Source organism: Schistocerca nitens, chromosome 7 (genome assembly GCF_023898315.1).
Source record: "Schistocerca nitens isolate TAMUIC-IGC-003100 chromosome 7, iqSchNite1.1, whole genome shotgun sequence".
Classification (NCBI taxonomy): domain Eukaryota; kingdom Metazoa; phylum Arthropoda; class Insecta; order Orthoptera; family Acrididae; genus Schistocerca; species Schistocerca nitens.
The window spans coordinates 226843711-226860371 of record NC_064620.1 but is presented as its reverse complement, the minus strand read 5'-3'; the positions used below and the strand labels follow the sequence as shown (position 1 = coordinate 226860371).

The window sequence follows — 16661 nt, the reverse complement described above, 5'->3', positions numbered from 1 at the left end:
CAGTAGTTATGGTTGCCATAAAATTCTGTGTCTCTTCCCTCACTACCTAGTGCATGGGAGAAGTGGTGAGGTCATGGTGGTCTTCCACAACTGCCATAGGGAGAACATACGGGAGACAGTCTTACTTCTTTCATCAGACACTCTTCTGCAGCATTTCCTTGATTCACTGGCATCACTTAATTCCTCTGTCATTGTGATGTCCTTTAACTAAGACCGTGGTACATGCCTTCTATGACTCCTTTCATCAATTGTGAGATTTTGTAAGAATCTGTGGTATTTGGGTTTATGATATGGCATAAGGCCAAAACATTTTGTATGCTTGAATGAGTGTATCATTATCCTATGACATTGATATTGTTCTTTCGCTAACCACACTTGCTGCAAATTGTCGCCAGATATTTTTTCATTTCAGCCTGCAATTTATTCCGGATAATGAGCTTCTCTTCGTTGTTCCCGAACCAGTGCTGGACTGTTCCTTCCAAGTAAAAATACACATTTGCCAAACACATCTTGTCATCCAACTTGTCATATTTGGCAACTGCGTCAAATCCCCCCAGCCGTTTTATCGGGTCCTGATCAGGATCTCCAGAGAACATTGATGGATGCCTGATGTGCAATTAAATTATTGCTGGATAGTGAAGATACGAACCATGGAAACGATATACTGCTTGTATTGTGTTTCCTGTCTATGTAGGTGACAAATTCTATGTTGCCTAATTGGAGCCACGGGGATGTAGATGTTTTGAAGTGCACAGTGTCTCCACCAAACAATGTCACATCATAACCACACTAAAGGCCAAATCTGAAAGCAAGGTCATAAATGAAGTATAACACTTTGAACTGAAAGTAATTTATTACAAAAACAAACATAGAACCAGAACAGAACTGGCCATCTGGGCAGAGAATGCAGCTGTTTCTGCAAACACTGAATATTCCAGAATACATAACATTGCAAACATAACTTACTTCAAGAATCTCCCAGATGTGATAAATACTAAATAACAAATAATTATTGGTGGCCAGGTTTGAATCGGCGATCTGCAGTATGCCAGCCAATGACACCAACCACTACACCACACTGTATGTTCCACAGTTTGCAGAAATATGTTGCCAATAAAAGTATAAATTGACATCTGCTGTAGATACACGTGATTAGCTATCAAGAACTAGTATCTAGTTGATCTCGCACAGTTGGAGAACAGTATCCAGTAACACGAAGAAAATAATGTCAAAGAGTGTCGGTAACTGAACCCAAAGGAAGTTGTCGTATATTTGTAGTGAGCAAGTAGATAGTGATACAGCAACCAGATTGCAAATAAATAGCGAATAAAATAATTATGAGTAACCCAAGTTTTGCTTACTGTCATAGGCCCTTTTTTATTTTATTACAGAGAAACCATCAAGGTATAAAAACACAAGTTTCAATTTAGGGGCAAAAGTGCTACCACCAATAATGAAACAGACTATGCAGCAGTGACCTACTGTAGGCACCTAAAAAAAGTATTTACTCCTCCACCATTGCTCAAAATACCTTTGTATACCCATTAAGACATTTCCTAGGTTTACCGGCATACTCTTTAAATACCCACAACAAAATTAGTTCTTTTTAATTAAAGTATGCCAGTTACCCAGTGTGAAAACCTCTTCTGTTATATTCTGTGTAAATATTTTGAGAACCAACAGCTGAAATTTTTGTATTGTGGCTTTCACACTTTCCATGAAACATGAGGCGGACCACTTTGTCCAAGGTGGCGTATTGTAACTCCTCCCATTGCTACAAGAGTGCCCTCTCAAAGCCAGACAACAGATTTGGAATGGACTAGTCTGGCAGAGAGCCTCTTCCACATTTTAAATCTGATACAAATCCAGAGAATAAGCTGGCCATTAGACACATGATGTACTTTGGTTGAGGTTCCTTGTCCACAGGGTGTAACCATGGTGATGGAGTGTCATCAGTTAGGTGGAAATAGGTTCAGTATGCTCCATAATACCTACCTTTGCAGTATAGAGCAGTGCCCCTGCAGTGAACTCGTCCACCAACAGGATTGTACACAATTGTTTCTGGGTTCACTAGAGATGAGACATGACATTTATCAAATCTCTCCATGCCTTTGTTTGAGAGTGTATAGAGTAAGGTTTTGAAGCTGATAGTACAGGATAATGGGTGATGATTCTGAGGTTGTTAACAAAGTTTGTAGCAGTGGTGTGGTATGTTCTCTCTCTCTCTCTCTCTCTCTCTCTCTCTCTCTCTCTCTCTCTCTCTCTCTCTCTCCCCTCTCTCTCCCCCCCCCCCCCCCCCCCACTGCTGTGAAATGACACCAAAAGTGGTACTAAACACGTGGCCCTTGACCCATGTTGTGACTGAGACTGCAGTCATCCAGGTAGTTTTTATGTGCCATCTCAGTTTCAGGTGTCTGTGCTACTGGACATGATGCAACCTCAGAACCATTATTTCGGATTGCAGGAAATGGTATCCCATGTATCTGCAGTGTTTGTGTTGGTCTCCTATAGTTTGCTATATGTAGTTTGACCTTTACAATAGCTTATTTTCCGTAACTTGTGGATTTGTAGTGTGTGATGGTGACTTATCAGTTACTATCCCCAGTTTTTTTCTTTTTTCCACAAATTGAGTTATCTCAACAATTTTGCAGATTGTCTTGTACAGCTATTTAAGTTATACTGCCAATATTTGTTGCTAATTGAACTTTGCTTGTCATAAGGCATACAAGATAAAAGCAGAACTGAGAAAAAGGCAACTTCTAGACATTGAAGTTGGCACAACAGAAATATTCCAGGGACGTGAGAAACGTGCAATCATCATATCCACTGTCCGTTCAAATCGCAATCTGTTGGACTATGATCAGAAGTACCAGTTAGGCTTCCTTGTGAATCCAAAGGTGAGTATAATGGGATATAAAACATTATTAAATGTAGAGTAGTGCTAAGTCTGATGGCACTTTTTTTATTAATAACTAATGGAAAGTGTCTCCAAAAAGAAACTACAACTGAGTAAAGATAAGAAAAGCTCATATAAAGGAGACAACCACAGACTGAAATACATGTAAAACAGCAAAGAGAAGTAAACCATTCTTCCATTGGGCAAACTGAGCAAAGTGACACAATGCAAGTATTGGACTTGCATCTGAGGAAACCTGGGTTCAACTTTCCATTGGACTATCCATATTTCAGTTTTTGGTGGTTCCTTGAGACATATTGGGTGTAACTGCATGGTTCTGTGAAGAGCCCAATGCTGATTATTCACTCCATTCTAGACGTACATTGCAAGCTTATGTATCACCCTCGTCTAACATGCATGGCGCTTTCTGTGACTGTAGGCTTTCTCAGCGTATTCCATTAATGAAACCTTGTCAGGTGGTCAACCGAGCAGTGGGGTCATCTTGTTGCAATGTTTTGATGAGTTTCGTACCTGTCATGTTCAAACAAACTGCCAAGATTCTATGTTTCACCTATCTGTATAGTCATTAAGCTGCTGTCCACTTCAGAATTCGAAGCAGTGGAGTGACTATATAGATATGTGGAAAACAGCATCCTCACACTTCGCTTAAAGATGATGGGCATGAAACTCATTGAAATGTTGCGACATGATGACGATGCCTTACTGACGATCACCTAAAAAAGACTTCATCATTGGTGCTTTTTACATAACCATCTATGAATCCCCTAAATGGAATTTTGTTTTTGATGTATTTCTAAATAATGGACAATACTGAAGTCACTCGCCAACTCCATCTGCAGATTAGTTTTGTTTATATGGCATTTTGGAGAGTGAGTTTGTCAGCAAAGTTTGGACCATTTGAAAAGGTCAGAAGACTTTGTGAATCAGTTGTTACTGTGAGAAACAAACAGGAATTTGCTATTTCATAACAGAAAGGAAACCGTTATCAAATTAGTACCGGGGGGGGGGGGGGGGGGGGGATGATGGTGGCCGTGTAGGAAAAGGGGAGGTGGGAGCATGTTAAAGAGGCCTAGACTGCAACACAGAGCAAAATGTTACAGTTCCTTTAACAGGGCTCTCTAGCAGTGGGGAGACTTGAGGTCTGTGTTTTGGAAATACATTAAAAGAAATTTGTTGCTTCATTTCCATTGTGCAGTTAATCAATAAATTGTACTTCAAAATGAAAGAAATAACTTATCCTGGTATTTCTCAAACCAGGAAGAGATGGTACGATAAACTGCCGTGTTGTACAGATTAACTGTTATGAGATGTTGAGGACTATGACTGAGCAGTAGAATTCTCGATATAAAAGTGACAAGAATCTGAGAAGGAAATTGACAGTCATTGTGAAAATTAAAAAGTAAAAATGATCAAACAATTGCTTGTGCTTCCTTTGAACTGAATGTCTCACTGATATGGCGGTAACCCCTAACCTTACTTTTTTTTCCTTTTTTTTTTTTGGGTATGTACTACTGTGTTTCAACAACAGGTGAAAAAAATAATGTTTTGTGAAATGATTGGTCTAAAAGAAAGAAATGAAGAAGATCAGAGAAACATTTGATGCACCTTTGAGTGACGCACGAAATCGTGTGCAATGGATGAGACACTCATCTGTTATTGACAGAAGAAGACCACTGACCACTGAGGGAAATTACACAAGACAAATATCTTATAGCACTCTTTAAAAGTCTAAGATTGTAAATTACATATTGAACTTTAAATTCTCAATCAGCACCTCATTTGCTGTGTATGATTCTGAGTTTAATTCAAAGGCATGTTAAATGTTAATTCAAAAGCATGTTAAATGTTTCTCTAGCCTGCCTTATTTCTTACTTTCTGACAGATCATTTCACAAAACATTTGACTGTGTGTGTGTGTGTGTGTGTGTGTGTGTGTGTGTGTGCAGAAAGCATGAAATACATTTAAATATCAATGGGCACTCTGTTTTTGTGAAGAGTATATAGATAAAGAGAAAGGAAAGAAATTTGAATTTATGCTGTGGTTTGATATTTTTTAACACTTCATTTACATACTCATGAAATATTTAAATTTTTCATGAAACTAAACCAGTCACTGGTCAGTATGTCCAATTCCCACTCTCCCTTTGGCTACGAAAATTTATGCGAAAATCCATTGTATAATTTCTAGAGTGTCTTGTTTTAGCTCCGCAGAAACCTTTATCCAAAGAAAATTACTGTAAGAAAGATGCTGTGTGCCATGTTGCTTGTATCAAAAGAAAAATTTAGATGAGGAAACTGCAGAATGACAAGGAGATAAACTGACTGGCCAGTACTTCCCTTGGGGAGATGTTCTGTCTCCTTGTAGTTTTACTGCTCATATTGAAGGGCATTTTGATAAGTACAAATAGAGATTGATTTTTGCTCCAAAATACCACGTCAGTAGTGTCAATATAAGCTGGTGAGTGTACAATTCTTTTCAAACTCTTAACTAAGATACAAAGGAATTTTTCTCCTTCCTACCTTAGGAGTAAGAACAACTTCTGTCTTAAACATTCATCACTGATTTGATAACATTCTAAACATGACTCCAGCACACATCTCGGTTCGTACTCGGTAGCTAAAATGGCTTTATAAAGTACGTGCTTTCCTTTTGCAGGATACAACCTTCCAACCTATCACATGATCAAATTTGTACCTCCATTTTCACTAATAGTCCAATGCTATCCACGTCATAGATCACAAAACATGAAATAGTTTATTTCGTGACCAGGTTAGACAGTAACTAGCTGTCATTCTCAGATTCTCACATCTCCCAGAAATATAATTACACATCAGTCTCGTCGACATACTGTGATGAACAAGCACCGGTTATAATACTACAGCTCCGCACTGGACTGTCAGATATATGAAACTTGCTAAATGAAATATCCAATTAGCAAGTTTCGTACATTTCACAAACCAGTGTGGACCTGCATTATTATAATTAGAGCCTATCCCCTGTATGTTGATGGTACTAGTGTGTAATTACCTTTCTGGGATATGTGAGAGTGTGAGGATGACAAAACTGATCATGAAATAAAGTATTTCACATCAGACAATCTTCACTTCTAATACTATAAATTACAATGTTAGATCTCCCCCAACATGCATAAATTATACAGCTATCAGTGTCAGTGTATAGCCTGAATGCCTTATTCAGCAATTTGTCAACTTGTTTTGGAAACCACGCTCTATGGTATTATGTATTGTGATTCATGTCATTGGGTATCCCTTTCGGCAAATTATGTTAAAAAGTGAATGTTAGCAATATTTTTTAATGGATGAACTACTTACATTGAGAGCTTGTTAATGTTTCTTGAGAATAGAATTTAATTCATTATTGTTACAAATAAAATGTGTAACATGTTATTGATATGTGTGCACTTTTAATACTGATGATGATGTTTAAATGTATAAATACTTTCCTTTCAGAGGTTGAATGTTGCTATTACAAGAGCACAGTCTCTTCTTATTATAATTGGAAACCCAATACTACTGGCAAAAGACTATCGATGGCGACACGTTGTGGAGTACACGCGTGAATTAGGCACTTACTATGGATGTCCGTACCAGCCACGTGATGGTGACTGGATCAGCACTGTTACACAGCGAATAGAAAGACTAAATATGCTCTCCTGAAATGCATTGTCTTCAAACATTTTTATTGCAACTACATGAGGAAGATACATGGTTGTATATATTTTTGTACATAAAATGAACCTTTCTTAGGATTTTTATGGAGTGCGAAGAGTATTTTTCATGTATACACAATGCAAAATAAGGCTAGTCCTTGTGAAAGTCTATTGCTGTTCACTCTTGTATATGACCTTTTCTGCTGTGTGTATTTTGACTGTTAAGAAGTTGATAGTGTACATGAATTTTTGGGTGTTTTATGCAGAATTTATGCAAATTTCAGTGTATTCCAGTGTAAGGATGAAGCAGTATGTGCACAATTAATAACACTGTTGTTTTAGCTGTTCAAGTCTGTATGGTGGAAAAATCATCAAAACCAGTCTCTCTTGTGCATTTCCATTCTCACTGGCCCCCTCATTTAATACTCCATGACATACCATCCCAGCATAATTTCATTGTGTAAAATTCTCTGAGCCCTCTTGTATGTACCTTATGTGTGAATATACACAATCTGATTGCATTATTAGAAGCATGTATGTACTTCAATATTTGTTTACTTTCATGTTTTTATTTTTATTTATGAAACATGCAGCAATGTGCCATACTCTGAATAATAGCTGGAAACATAGTGTTATTTGATACTATTAATTTTAGTTTTGAAAACTCTAAAAACTGGAAGGATATGGTTTCATGTAATGAGTAAAAACTTCAACAAAATGAAGAACATAATAAATTCCTATTTCTGTTGAGATTACAAGCCTTGGCAACGTTGGATTTTCAAATTTGTTTAATTCTGACAGTATTTGGGAACTGGTCAGTACATTGAAGACTGCATGCATTAGACTGTAATTGGTTGATTATGTTTATTCTACTTGATGTTGCCATGAGTAACTGATCAGACTCAAGTGTAGTGTCTTTGTGATAACATGATACCAAAGTCATTTAGAAATTGTTGAATGGAGTGTATATCATGTTTGTGTGAATAGTGTAAAGGAAAATGACCTGAAGCCACTTTGTTTTTGAACTTAAATGAGGTCTGAAGAATTTGTAAATGTGTATTATTGTGGTCTGAGTTGCTAATGATATTTATGTTGGCTCCTGTTTTGGTAAACAATATCTGCTGTACAGGCAAATTGTAAGCATTTATAAATATTTTTCAGGAGTCAAAATTGAAAGTAATTTACTGTATTTATAAATTGTTTTTATTTAATACTTATAAAAATTACATTCCTGCATATTTTTATAACCAAATTTTTTCCTCGGTCATTGATATTTTCTGTAGTGCATCCAAGAACATTTTTGTTACATTTCCCAAATATTCTTGCACTATATGCCCTCTTTCTCCAGTATTTTCCAGAAGACAGGCATATTCATCTGTTCATTCTATCAGGTAGGTTGTTTTGGTAAGTATCAAACTGAAATCTATACATATTATAAAAGTAAATGTACATACACTGATCAGCTAGAACATTATGACCAGCAGCATCACCTGGTGAGGAACGACTGCTATACACACGCACGCACGCGCGCGCCACACGACAGTGCACGTAGTATCAATGAGCCTGCTGTGTGTGTGTGTGTGTGTGTGTGTGTGTGTGTGTGTGTGTGTGTGTGCGCAGAATGGGGAAGGCATACAATCTATCTGAGTTTGACCAAGGCTCAGCATGAAAAATTCAGAAACTGCATGTTGGGCATTAGAGAAGTGCTGTGGTGAGTGGCTTCATCACATGGCAAAACCAAGGTGAAACCACATCCAGACATCATGGAATCGGGCAGCCACCTGTCATTACAGGTGTTGGATGTTGTAGGCCAGGCAGGCTGGTAAATCAGGAGAGGCAGCAAACTGTGGCAGAACTAACGTCAGATTGTAATGCGGGACAGAGTACAAGTGTGTCTGAACACACAGTGCACTGAACACTCCCAACAATGGGCTTATGCCGACAACCTATGTATGTGCCAATGTTAACACAATGTCATCGGCAACTACGACTGAAATGGGCATGTGACCATCAGCACTGAACATTGGCACAGTAGCAGAGTATTACACGGTCTGATGAATCGCGATACCATCTTCATCGTACCAGTGGGAGAGCACGAATCTGTCATCTTCCCGGGGAAGGGGAACATTCATGTGGACATCCATCAGTCCAGTGGAGCTCGTGCAAAGCACCATGATAGCCAAGGAGTATCATTGCAGACCATGTACACCCCTTCATGATGATCACGTTTCCCGACAGCAGTAGCATTTTTCAGCAAAAAATGCCAGGAGTGTGATGTAGGGGTTTGAGGAACTCAGTGGGGAGTTCCCATTGATGTGCTGACCCCCCCCCCCCCCCCCATCCCCCATACCCGACTTGCCGGAATCTGAATCCAATCGAATACACCCACCCTCCCTGGAATTTACAGGAATTAGGTGACTTGTCTGTGAAGTTGTGGTGCCAACTCCCTCAAGCGATGTACCAAGGCCTCATTGCTTCCCTACCACGATGCGTCACCACTGTTATCCATGCCAAAGTTGGACATACTGCCTGTCACTTAGGTGGTCACAATGTTCTGGCTGATCAGTGTATATTCCACATCTTCTCCTAAACCATGGATTTATTTCAACCAGACTTGGTATGTACATCAGTTACTGCTTGGAGAGGATCTCTCTCTCTCTCTCTCTCTCTCTGTGTGTGTGTGTGTGTGTGTGTGTGTGTGTGTGTGTGTGTGTGTGTGTGGTGGGAGGGGGGTGGGGGTTAAGAACCACCTACCTCTCAGAGGAGGAGGGAGCAGAGAGGGAGGGGAACAATGTAGTTCAAAACACACAAACTACATTCATCCAGTGTTTGAGAATGAGAGCATTCAGTGATTTGCAACAAACTTTACACATAATTTTGAACCATTATGAGACTTTTTTTCAGTCCCCTTTCCCACCCCACCCCACTCCACCCCACCCCACCCCACTCCACTCCACCCGACCATCCCCTCCACAAAATGATGAAAGGAGAAAAATTTATTGCTTATATTTTCACTGTACACGCAGGAAAACTGCTGCATTTGTTGTGACCTTTTGTTACTTGTTTACTACTAACTCTATTCACAACACATGTGCAGACAGTATTCACATATGCCACTAAGTGTATCTCAAAAATATTCCACTCTACATAGTTCAGGATACATGTCCACGTGAACATTGAGCAGCATTGAAACGAAATTGTAGGGTGAAATTCACTAGAGATATGGATGAAATATATGTAAAAGTATTTATGAAATGTTAAATATAGGTGACATGTGCATAAGTGAGCAGAGCTGCTGGTAGAAAGCTTCTTCAAAACCCATGGATCAATTTCAGTCAAACTTTGTGCACATATTATTATTTGCAAAGAAATATTGTGGGTGGTAAGAACCAGCAGCCTCCCTTTGGGTTGGGGGTGGTGATCTGGAGGGAGAAGGGGGAGGAAGAGATGGACAGACATAGGGATGGAGGAGACGGACACAGATGGGGGGGGGGGAGGTAAAGGAGGAGATGATGAGAGAGAGGGGAGGGAAAGGAGGAGATAGGAGATGTATTAATAGAATAGGAATAAATACATACCCAGGTAATGCCAGGTACTCGGTTAGTTATAAATAACTGTTGTCTAGAAAAACACTGGTGAAAATTAAGCACAATTACAGAATGTGTTCTCATACAGACAGTATGTTTGTTTCAGTGATTATATTGCACAAATTTTCTTCAATGACTATTGCAGTGTCTTTTAGAGTAGTGAATCAGGGTGACTTCAGTTCTTAACAACACTTTTGGAGAAGGTGGTGCAGTATTAACACACTGGCATCTCATTGAGGATAAGTGAGGTTCAAATTAATGAAGAAAGTGTGATGTGGGGAAAAGTTCACAGGAATGGGTCAAAAAGAGAATAGTGTGGGTAGTTCTGTTACCATAGAGTTAAAGATCAGATACAGCCTGTTAGCTCTGGAGGGAGAGAGGGAGAGGGGGGGGGGGAGGAGGAGATCTTTATTCAGTTGTAGAAAAAATGTAGGGCACAGTAGGTGATTAATAAAACTTAAGGAGTCAAATTGAAAATTGAGTGGACAGCTAAAGGTCTTGCTGCTAGATAGGAATCGTGGAACTGCTGCAGGAAAAATGAAGATCAAAGTACCAGGCCATAAGTATTGCCAAACCTAGTGTTAGCTTGGCAAAGTAATAGAGGGTACAGAGACAGTTAAGTTTCAATTTCTTTTAATATCACTTAAATGCTCATCACTTTGAGACATAACATACTCTTATTTAAATGAAAATGTAATTGCATGAATTTATTGGTGTCAGTAGCTTGATGAAATAAAAACAGTCTGTGTGGGCAGTGTAACTCGGTAATGTAGAATATTTAACTTGATATCTACTCATTGTGCTGGAGATCTTGCCGAGGACTGGATTCACATTTTAGGTGTCATCAGCATGTAACGTAAAAAATATATAAAAAAAAAAAGAAAGGGGGGGGGGAGGGGGGCAGGTACCCCTTAATACTTATAATTGCAGATCTATTGTGCCCAGTTACATAAATGTTGCAACACAAAACCTCTGATCAGCAGTGAACCCCACCTCCCAAAACTATATTGCTTATATACAGTTCATGACAATAGTAACATTGTTGTTAGTACAGATTTTACAAGTTACATAATCATCACATCTTGTTAATTTAACATACAAATGGAAATGTTACAATTGCTGTTATTCAATTTGTATAAGCAGGCTGGGCAGACATTGTTTCTATCATATGCAATTATATCAAATACACAATAGAAGCAATGCAGTTTTGTTAATTACACACAAAATAAACTAAGTACAGAATTTCTATCATGTTTTAAACATTTAATCAAACAGATCTTGTATTGGTGTTAACAGAAATTCTGACACTTAAATAGAAAGTTTGTCATTTTTTTCATAGCTTCTAATTGACAATAATTCACAAAATTTCATAACTATTATTAAAATTAGTGAAAATCATTACATTCATAGATCACACAGATGAATAATAGCTGTACACAAGATAAGCAAACCTTTGTCTGAAGTACTTTGGCTGATAATTGAAAATGAGCAACTTGTTAAAACAATTTCATTGTGCAAAAATTACAGTAGATTGACAATTTCAGCTGTAAACCCCCCCCCCCCCTCCTCCTCCAGTTAACTGAGTTTTATAGGTTTGGTGCATTACCTGTTTCAAATTTTTGTGTAACATTTGCAATGTAGGGATTACTGGTATGAGCATAGTATTTACATTATGCTCATGCTGTTAATTGGAATTTGGCTGATTACATATTCTAAATGGTGCAGTAAAGCTTCTAAACTGGTTTTGACACACATCAAAGCACTGATGAGGAATTTGAGAGAAGAGGATGAAGTGGCGATAGTAAGGGACATTTAATGGCCTGGCCCATAAGAGAGAATATAGTACCATAGAAGTGACCTGGATAAGATATATGTAGCAACATTGAACACAGATTTGGCCTTTGTTGAGGTTCTGCATCAGCACAATCGGGCTTGGGTGAACAAAGGCATCAGATGACTTAACCAGAAATTAACTAGGTTGCTGCTGACTTGGAGGTTCACATTATTACTGTGCTAGTCGCTGCGATTGGGAGGTGGGCTACACAAGACCTGGACTACAGTGTAACAGGAGGGGGAAAGACAGATTAGCTGAATTGATATCTGAACACCAACAATAGTTTTACTTTTATTGCAGATGTGAAAAGTAAGCCTTTCATTCTAAATACATCTTTTACACAAACTACTTTAAGAAAGGTCCATGTAAGTGAAGTATGTCATACATAAAAAAAAACTTGTTAAAATAATCTTACCTTAATATCAGAATGGGAACTTGCAATTACTAAGAAGACAGCTAGGAAAAACATATATCAAATCAGTTTCACTTTGTGTATCAGCAATAGACTTGACAAGCTGTCAGAGGACAAGGTCTCTTGCAGGTGTAGGAAACATGCATCTGTCCTGTACAGGTAAGAACTTCAAATAGAAAGAGGAGGTTCTGCTGTTAAATAGTTTCCATGACAGAGGTGTAAGCCAACAGTTGCAGGATGTGTTAGGGAATGAGAATAAGGTCGCCAGCATTGTGAAGCCTCATGCAGGGTTGCTCAGGTGTCTGATAATACAGAGATGCTATATAGGAATTTTAAGAAAGAGGCTCAAATAGTGATTGTGGATGGATCGTCTTATTGGGAATGGGGAGTTTGATATAGGTGGTGATCTAGAAAAATAGCTGTTCAAACTGGTGCACTTCGTTAAACCATTTGTGTTCTTGTCAGTCTCAACTTAATACAGGCGTATTAACCTAGCGCTTGCGGAAGCACTGATGACTGAAGGTATGACTCACATTATAGTGCTTCCAGTTGAGTCTATTGACAGGTTGGGCTTCACTAGGCGTGGTCTGTATCTCGAAAGGTATGCGAAGGGGCGGTAGTTAAAGCTTTAGGTGACAGTTTAATGAGAGATGGTGGGATCACTTACAGCAAAAGATTGATGTTAGAACTGCACCTTTTTTAAATTGAAGTTGGGTGATACGTAGCCCTGCTTGAGGGAAGTCTAACAAAGGAGTCACCCTCAAAAAATGGTCAGGTATTTAAGTTGTGAAGGATTTTCATGTACAGTGGAACGTCACTTAACGAGTACCTCCCGTAATGGGCAATTCACATAACAAGCAAAGCAAATTGTGAAAAAGTGACTCACTTAACATGTGATGTTTCACATAATGAGTGACGACTATTTCTTGTGATGTCGCGAGTCTCCCGCACACAGTGAGGGAAATGTTCAACAATATGAACACCTTTCATTGTCGGCAGTAGCATATGAACAATGTCTTTAGTACATACTGCAGACTGAGTTTAGTGCTCTTTCTGCTACCATCTTAGTGCAGCTAGTGACCACACATTTTTTTTAAAACTCGTGTTCACACATTTTTTTGTGTGCAAATTTTAATAACCTTTGTAGAAATGCCCTAAAAAATAAAGCTGCAAGAAGATGACTGTAAGAGAAAGAAAATTACCTTAGAAATGAGACATAAAATCATTGAAAAACACAAACATGGTGTTTGCATTGTTGATATAGCGCACACACACACTATTGGTTTACATCAACTATTTTCACTATGCTCATGCACTAGGACACGATTAAGGAAATAGAGGCTTCAAATGAAGTGACAGGTACGTGTAAACAACGATTTCTTATTCTGGATGATGTCAAAAGGTTACTCCTTAAAAGGATAAATGGAAAGCAATTGCAAGGCGACACTATTAACGAGAACATCAATTGTGAGAAGGACTTTTTGCCAATTTGTAAAGAAGAGGCAAAGGTCATCAGTGACTGAAGAAATGTTTAAGGGAAGCCATGGGTAGTTTGAGAAGTGTAAGAGAACCACCAGTATTGCGAGGCACAGGGAAGCAGCCAGGTCAGATACAAAGGCAGCGGAGAACATCAGCGACCTCAAGATGCTTGTAGATTCTGAGGGTTATCTGCTGCAACAGCTTTTTAATTATGATGAGACAAGTCTATTATGGAAAAGATGCCGGAGTGTACCTTGAAAACAGCAGAGGAGAATACATTACCTGGTCAGAACCAAATAAAAGACTGTCTCACACAGTTATTCTGTGCCAATGCAAGCAATCATTTAAAAATTAAACTGCTGCTTGTTTACCATTGAGAAACTCTACGAGCCTTCAGGGAATGTAAGTCCAGAAGAGCAGGTTATATATGATGTGTGGGGGTCCAACAACAAGGCTTGGATGATGTGTGACCTTTCTCGTGATTGAATCAATGAAGAGTTTGGATCTGTGGTGAAGAAATATTTACTTGAGATGCATCTGCCACACCGTCATGCTTGTTGCGGACAATGCTCCTGCCCATTCTCCAGGTCTACAAGATCACCTCTTTGAAGCATTTCAATTCATCAAGATCCAATTTCTGCCTCCCAACGCCACTCTGTTACTCCAGCCTGCGGACCAGCAGATTATTTCTAACTTTAAGAAGCTGTACACTAAAGCACTCTTAGAGCATTGCTTTGAGTTGACTGAAGCTACCAATCTCACTCACAGAGAGTTTTGGAAATATCACTTCAGCATCTTTGCCTCAATCAAGATGTTCAAAAAGGACTGGGAAGGGGTTACCAAGCAAACTCACGCTTCTGCTTGGAAGAAGCTTTGGCCGGAGTGTGTTGTCGAATGTGACTCTAAGGCATCTGGGTCAGTACCTGTGGAGCCTGTAGTTATTGCAGTTGTGTTTCACACCAGGAAGTTGTGGAGAGTCGTTCTTCAGAGGAGGAGGCAGATGCAGTAACAGCAAAGCAATTATCTGTAGGTCCCCAAACTCTGATTTCCAGACATTTATGTGAAGACTAGAGAGAGTGAGTTCTTGGTTCACTTTATAGAATGTACCAAAAATTGGTTGGTGTGCTGGCTTTAATGTTAATTTTATAAGTGGTCGCTCAAGGAAAAGAATTTAGGAAGATCTCCTAAATTTGTATTATCAAATGCAGACTGTAATCTTTCCAACCAGAGTGCAGAGGAACAGTAGTACAACTACAGACAAAATTTTGTTCATTCTTTATTAACAGTGGCCTTTCAGACCATAATGTACAGATTTTAATACTAAAAGGAAAATGTGTGTCCACACACGCTTGTGCACAAACTTTAAATTTTTGTATAGTGCTTTTATCAACACTTTTGTCATGGTCTTGAAAGCTGCTTTCCATTAGAATGTTTAAAAAGGAGTACTGTCACTAACAGGCAATCTGGATGGCTCACTAATGGGTAAGAATGCCATATAGAACAAAGTGGGACTATATCAAAACATGAGGGATAGTAGCAGTCGAGCTGCAGTAGTCCATTACAAACAGTAGTGTAAGGTGTGTAAGGTGTAACAGTGCCAAATTGCCAACAATAGTAATCATTTGTGCCCTGTTGTTATCACTTGTCAACTTCACCTCATAAAGTAACCTTGTGATATAAAATGTCTAAACATAAATGTGTTGTCCTTTCTATGAGAAATAAATATGGGAATAAAAAAAGGTTCAAGGAAAATGAACCTCCATCAACTTATCTAACAACATGGCATTCATTAGCATCAAATATAAGACAATAAACTCTCTTCTGATTCTTCAGCAGCAGATTCTTTCAAAATCACCCTAAGGAAGGACTGAGCAGGAAGATTATGCTCTTGAAAACGTTTACAATGCTGACAAAATTGTCTTCAATTGGAAAGCTTTGCTGAGAAACACTCCTGCTTGACTTTGTAAATTAGCAGCGCACGGTCCTAAAATAAGCAAGAGTTTTATTACTGCTTTAGCTTGTGCTAATTCTAGTGGTAGCCACAGATTGCCTAAAAGTGAGAAACTACATTGTTTCAAACACAGTAATCTGTCTGCAATGCCTATTGTTTACATTGCACAAAAGAGCACGTGGATGGATAGCATGATTTTCATGAAATGGTTTAATGTATGGAAGTTTTTGTACACTCTGTAAAAGATCATCAGTTAAAGAAAAAGCATAAGGAAGAAAACATAGCTGCTCTTTCATAGTGCATCCGTGATGTGATATCTTAAACAAAAAGGACAAATTCATAATAGTGATGTTTCTTCTACCTAACATAACAAAGTAGCATATCGACCGTATTTGGTCAAAAAGTACACCAGAGTGGAAGTGAGTTGCGACAGAAGCCAGCCACAGGCAGGCAAGAGTGTGTATGTATTCAGCCATTTGTGTACTAAAATATTCTTGTCTCAGTATAGCAACCTACACTACGACTCTGTGACTCGCAGAACAGCATCCCTGAATTCAGTAAGGGATCTGCTGTTCAACCACGTGACGGCAGCCAGCCCTGAGTCATGAAAGCAGCAACTGCCTGAGCGGAGAACCGCCCACTCGCTGGAGAGGACTTGACCACCCCTCAGGAACTGACCACCCCTCAGGAACTGTCAGCTGCGCTGCTACGCCATCATCACCGTCACAGCTGGTGACATTGCTGAGTGGCATTCAAGTGATGTTACACTCAACCACGCTCTTTGCGCTTTCAACAATGCTGTGAGGCGACT

The 16661-nt window shown here is 39.0% G+C and overlaps 1 protein-coding gene across 1 annotated transcript in view; it reads left to right on the top strand.

The window, feature by feature from the left end:
• The window catches only part of LOC126194722 (putative helicase MOV-10), a 348426-nt gene extending 340660 nt beyond the window's left edge, over nucleotides 1-7766 (top strand). Inside the window, exons 19-20 of the mRNA XM_049932971.1 lie at nucleotides 2721-2897; nucleotides 6388-7766. Of these exons, the coding sequence (XP_049788928.1) occupies nucleotides 2721-2897; nucleotides 6388-6594 (384 nt within the window). The 3' untranslated portion in view covers nucleotides 6595-7766. The remainder of the gene's footprint in view (nucleotides 1-2720; nucleotides 2898-6387) is intronic.
• Nucleotides 7767-16661: the final 8895 nt, after the last annotated feature.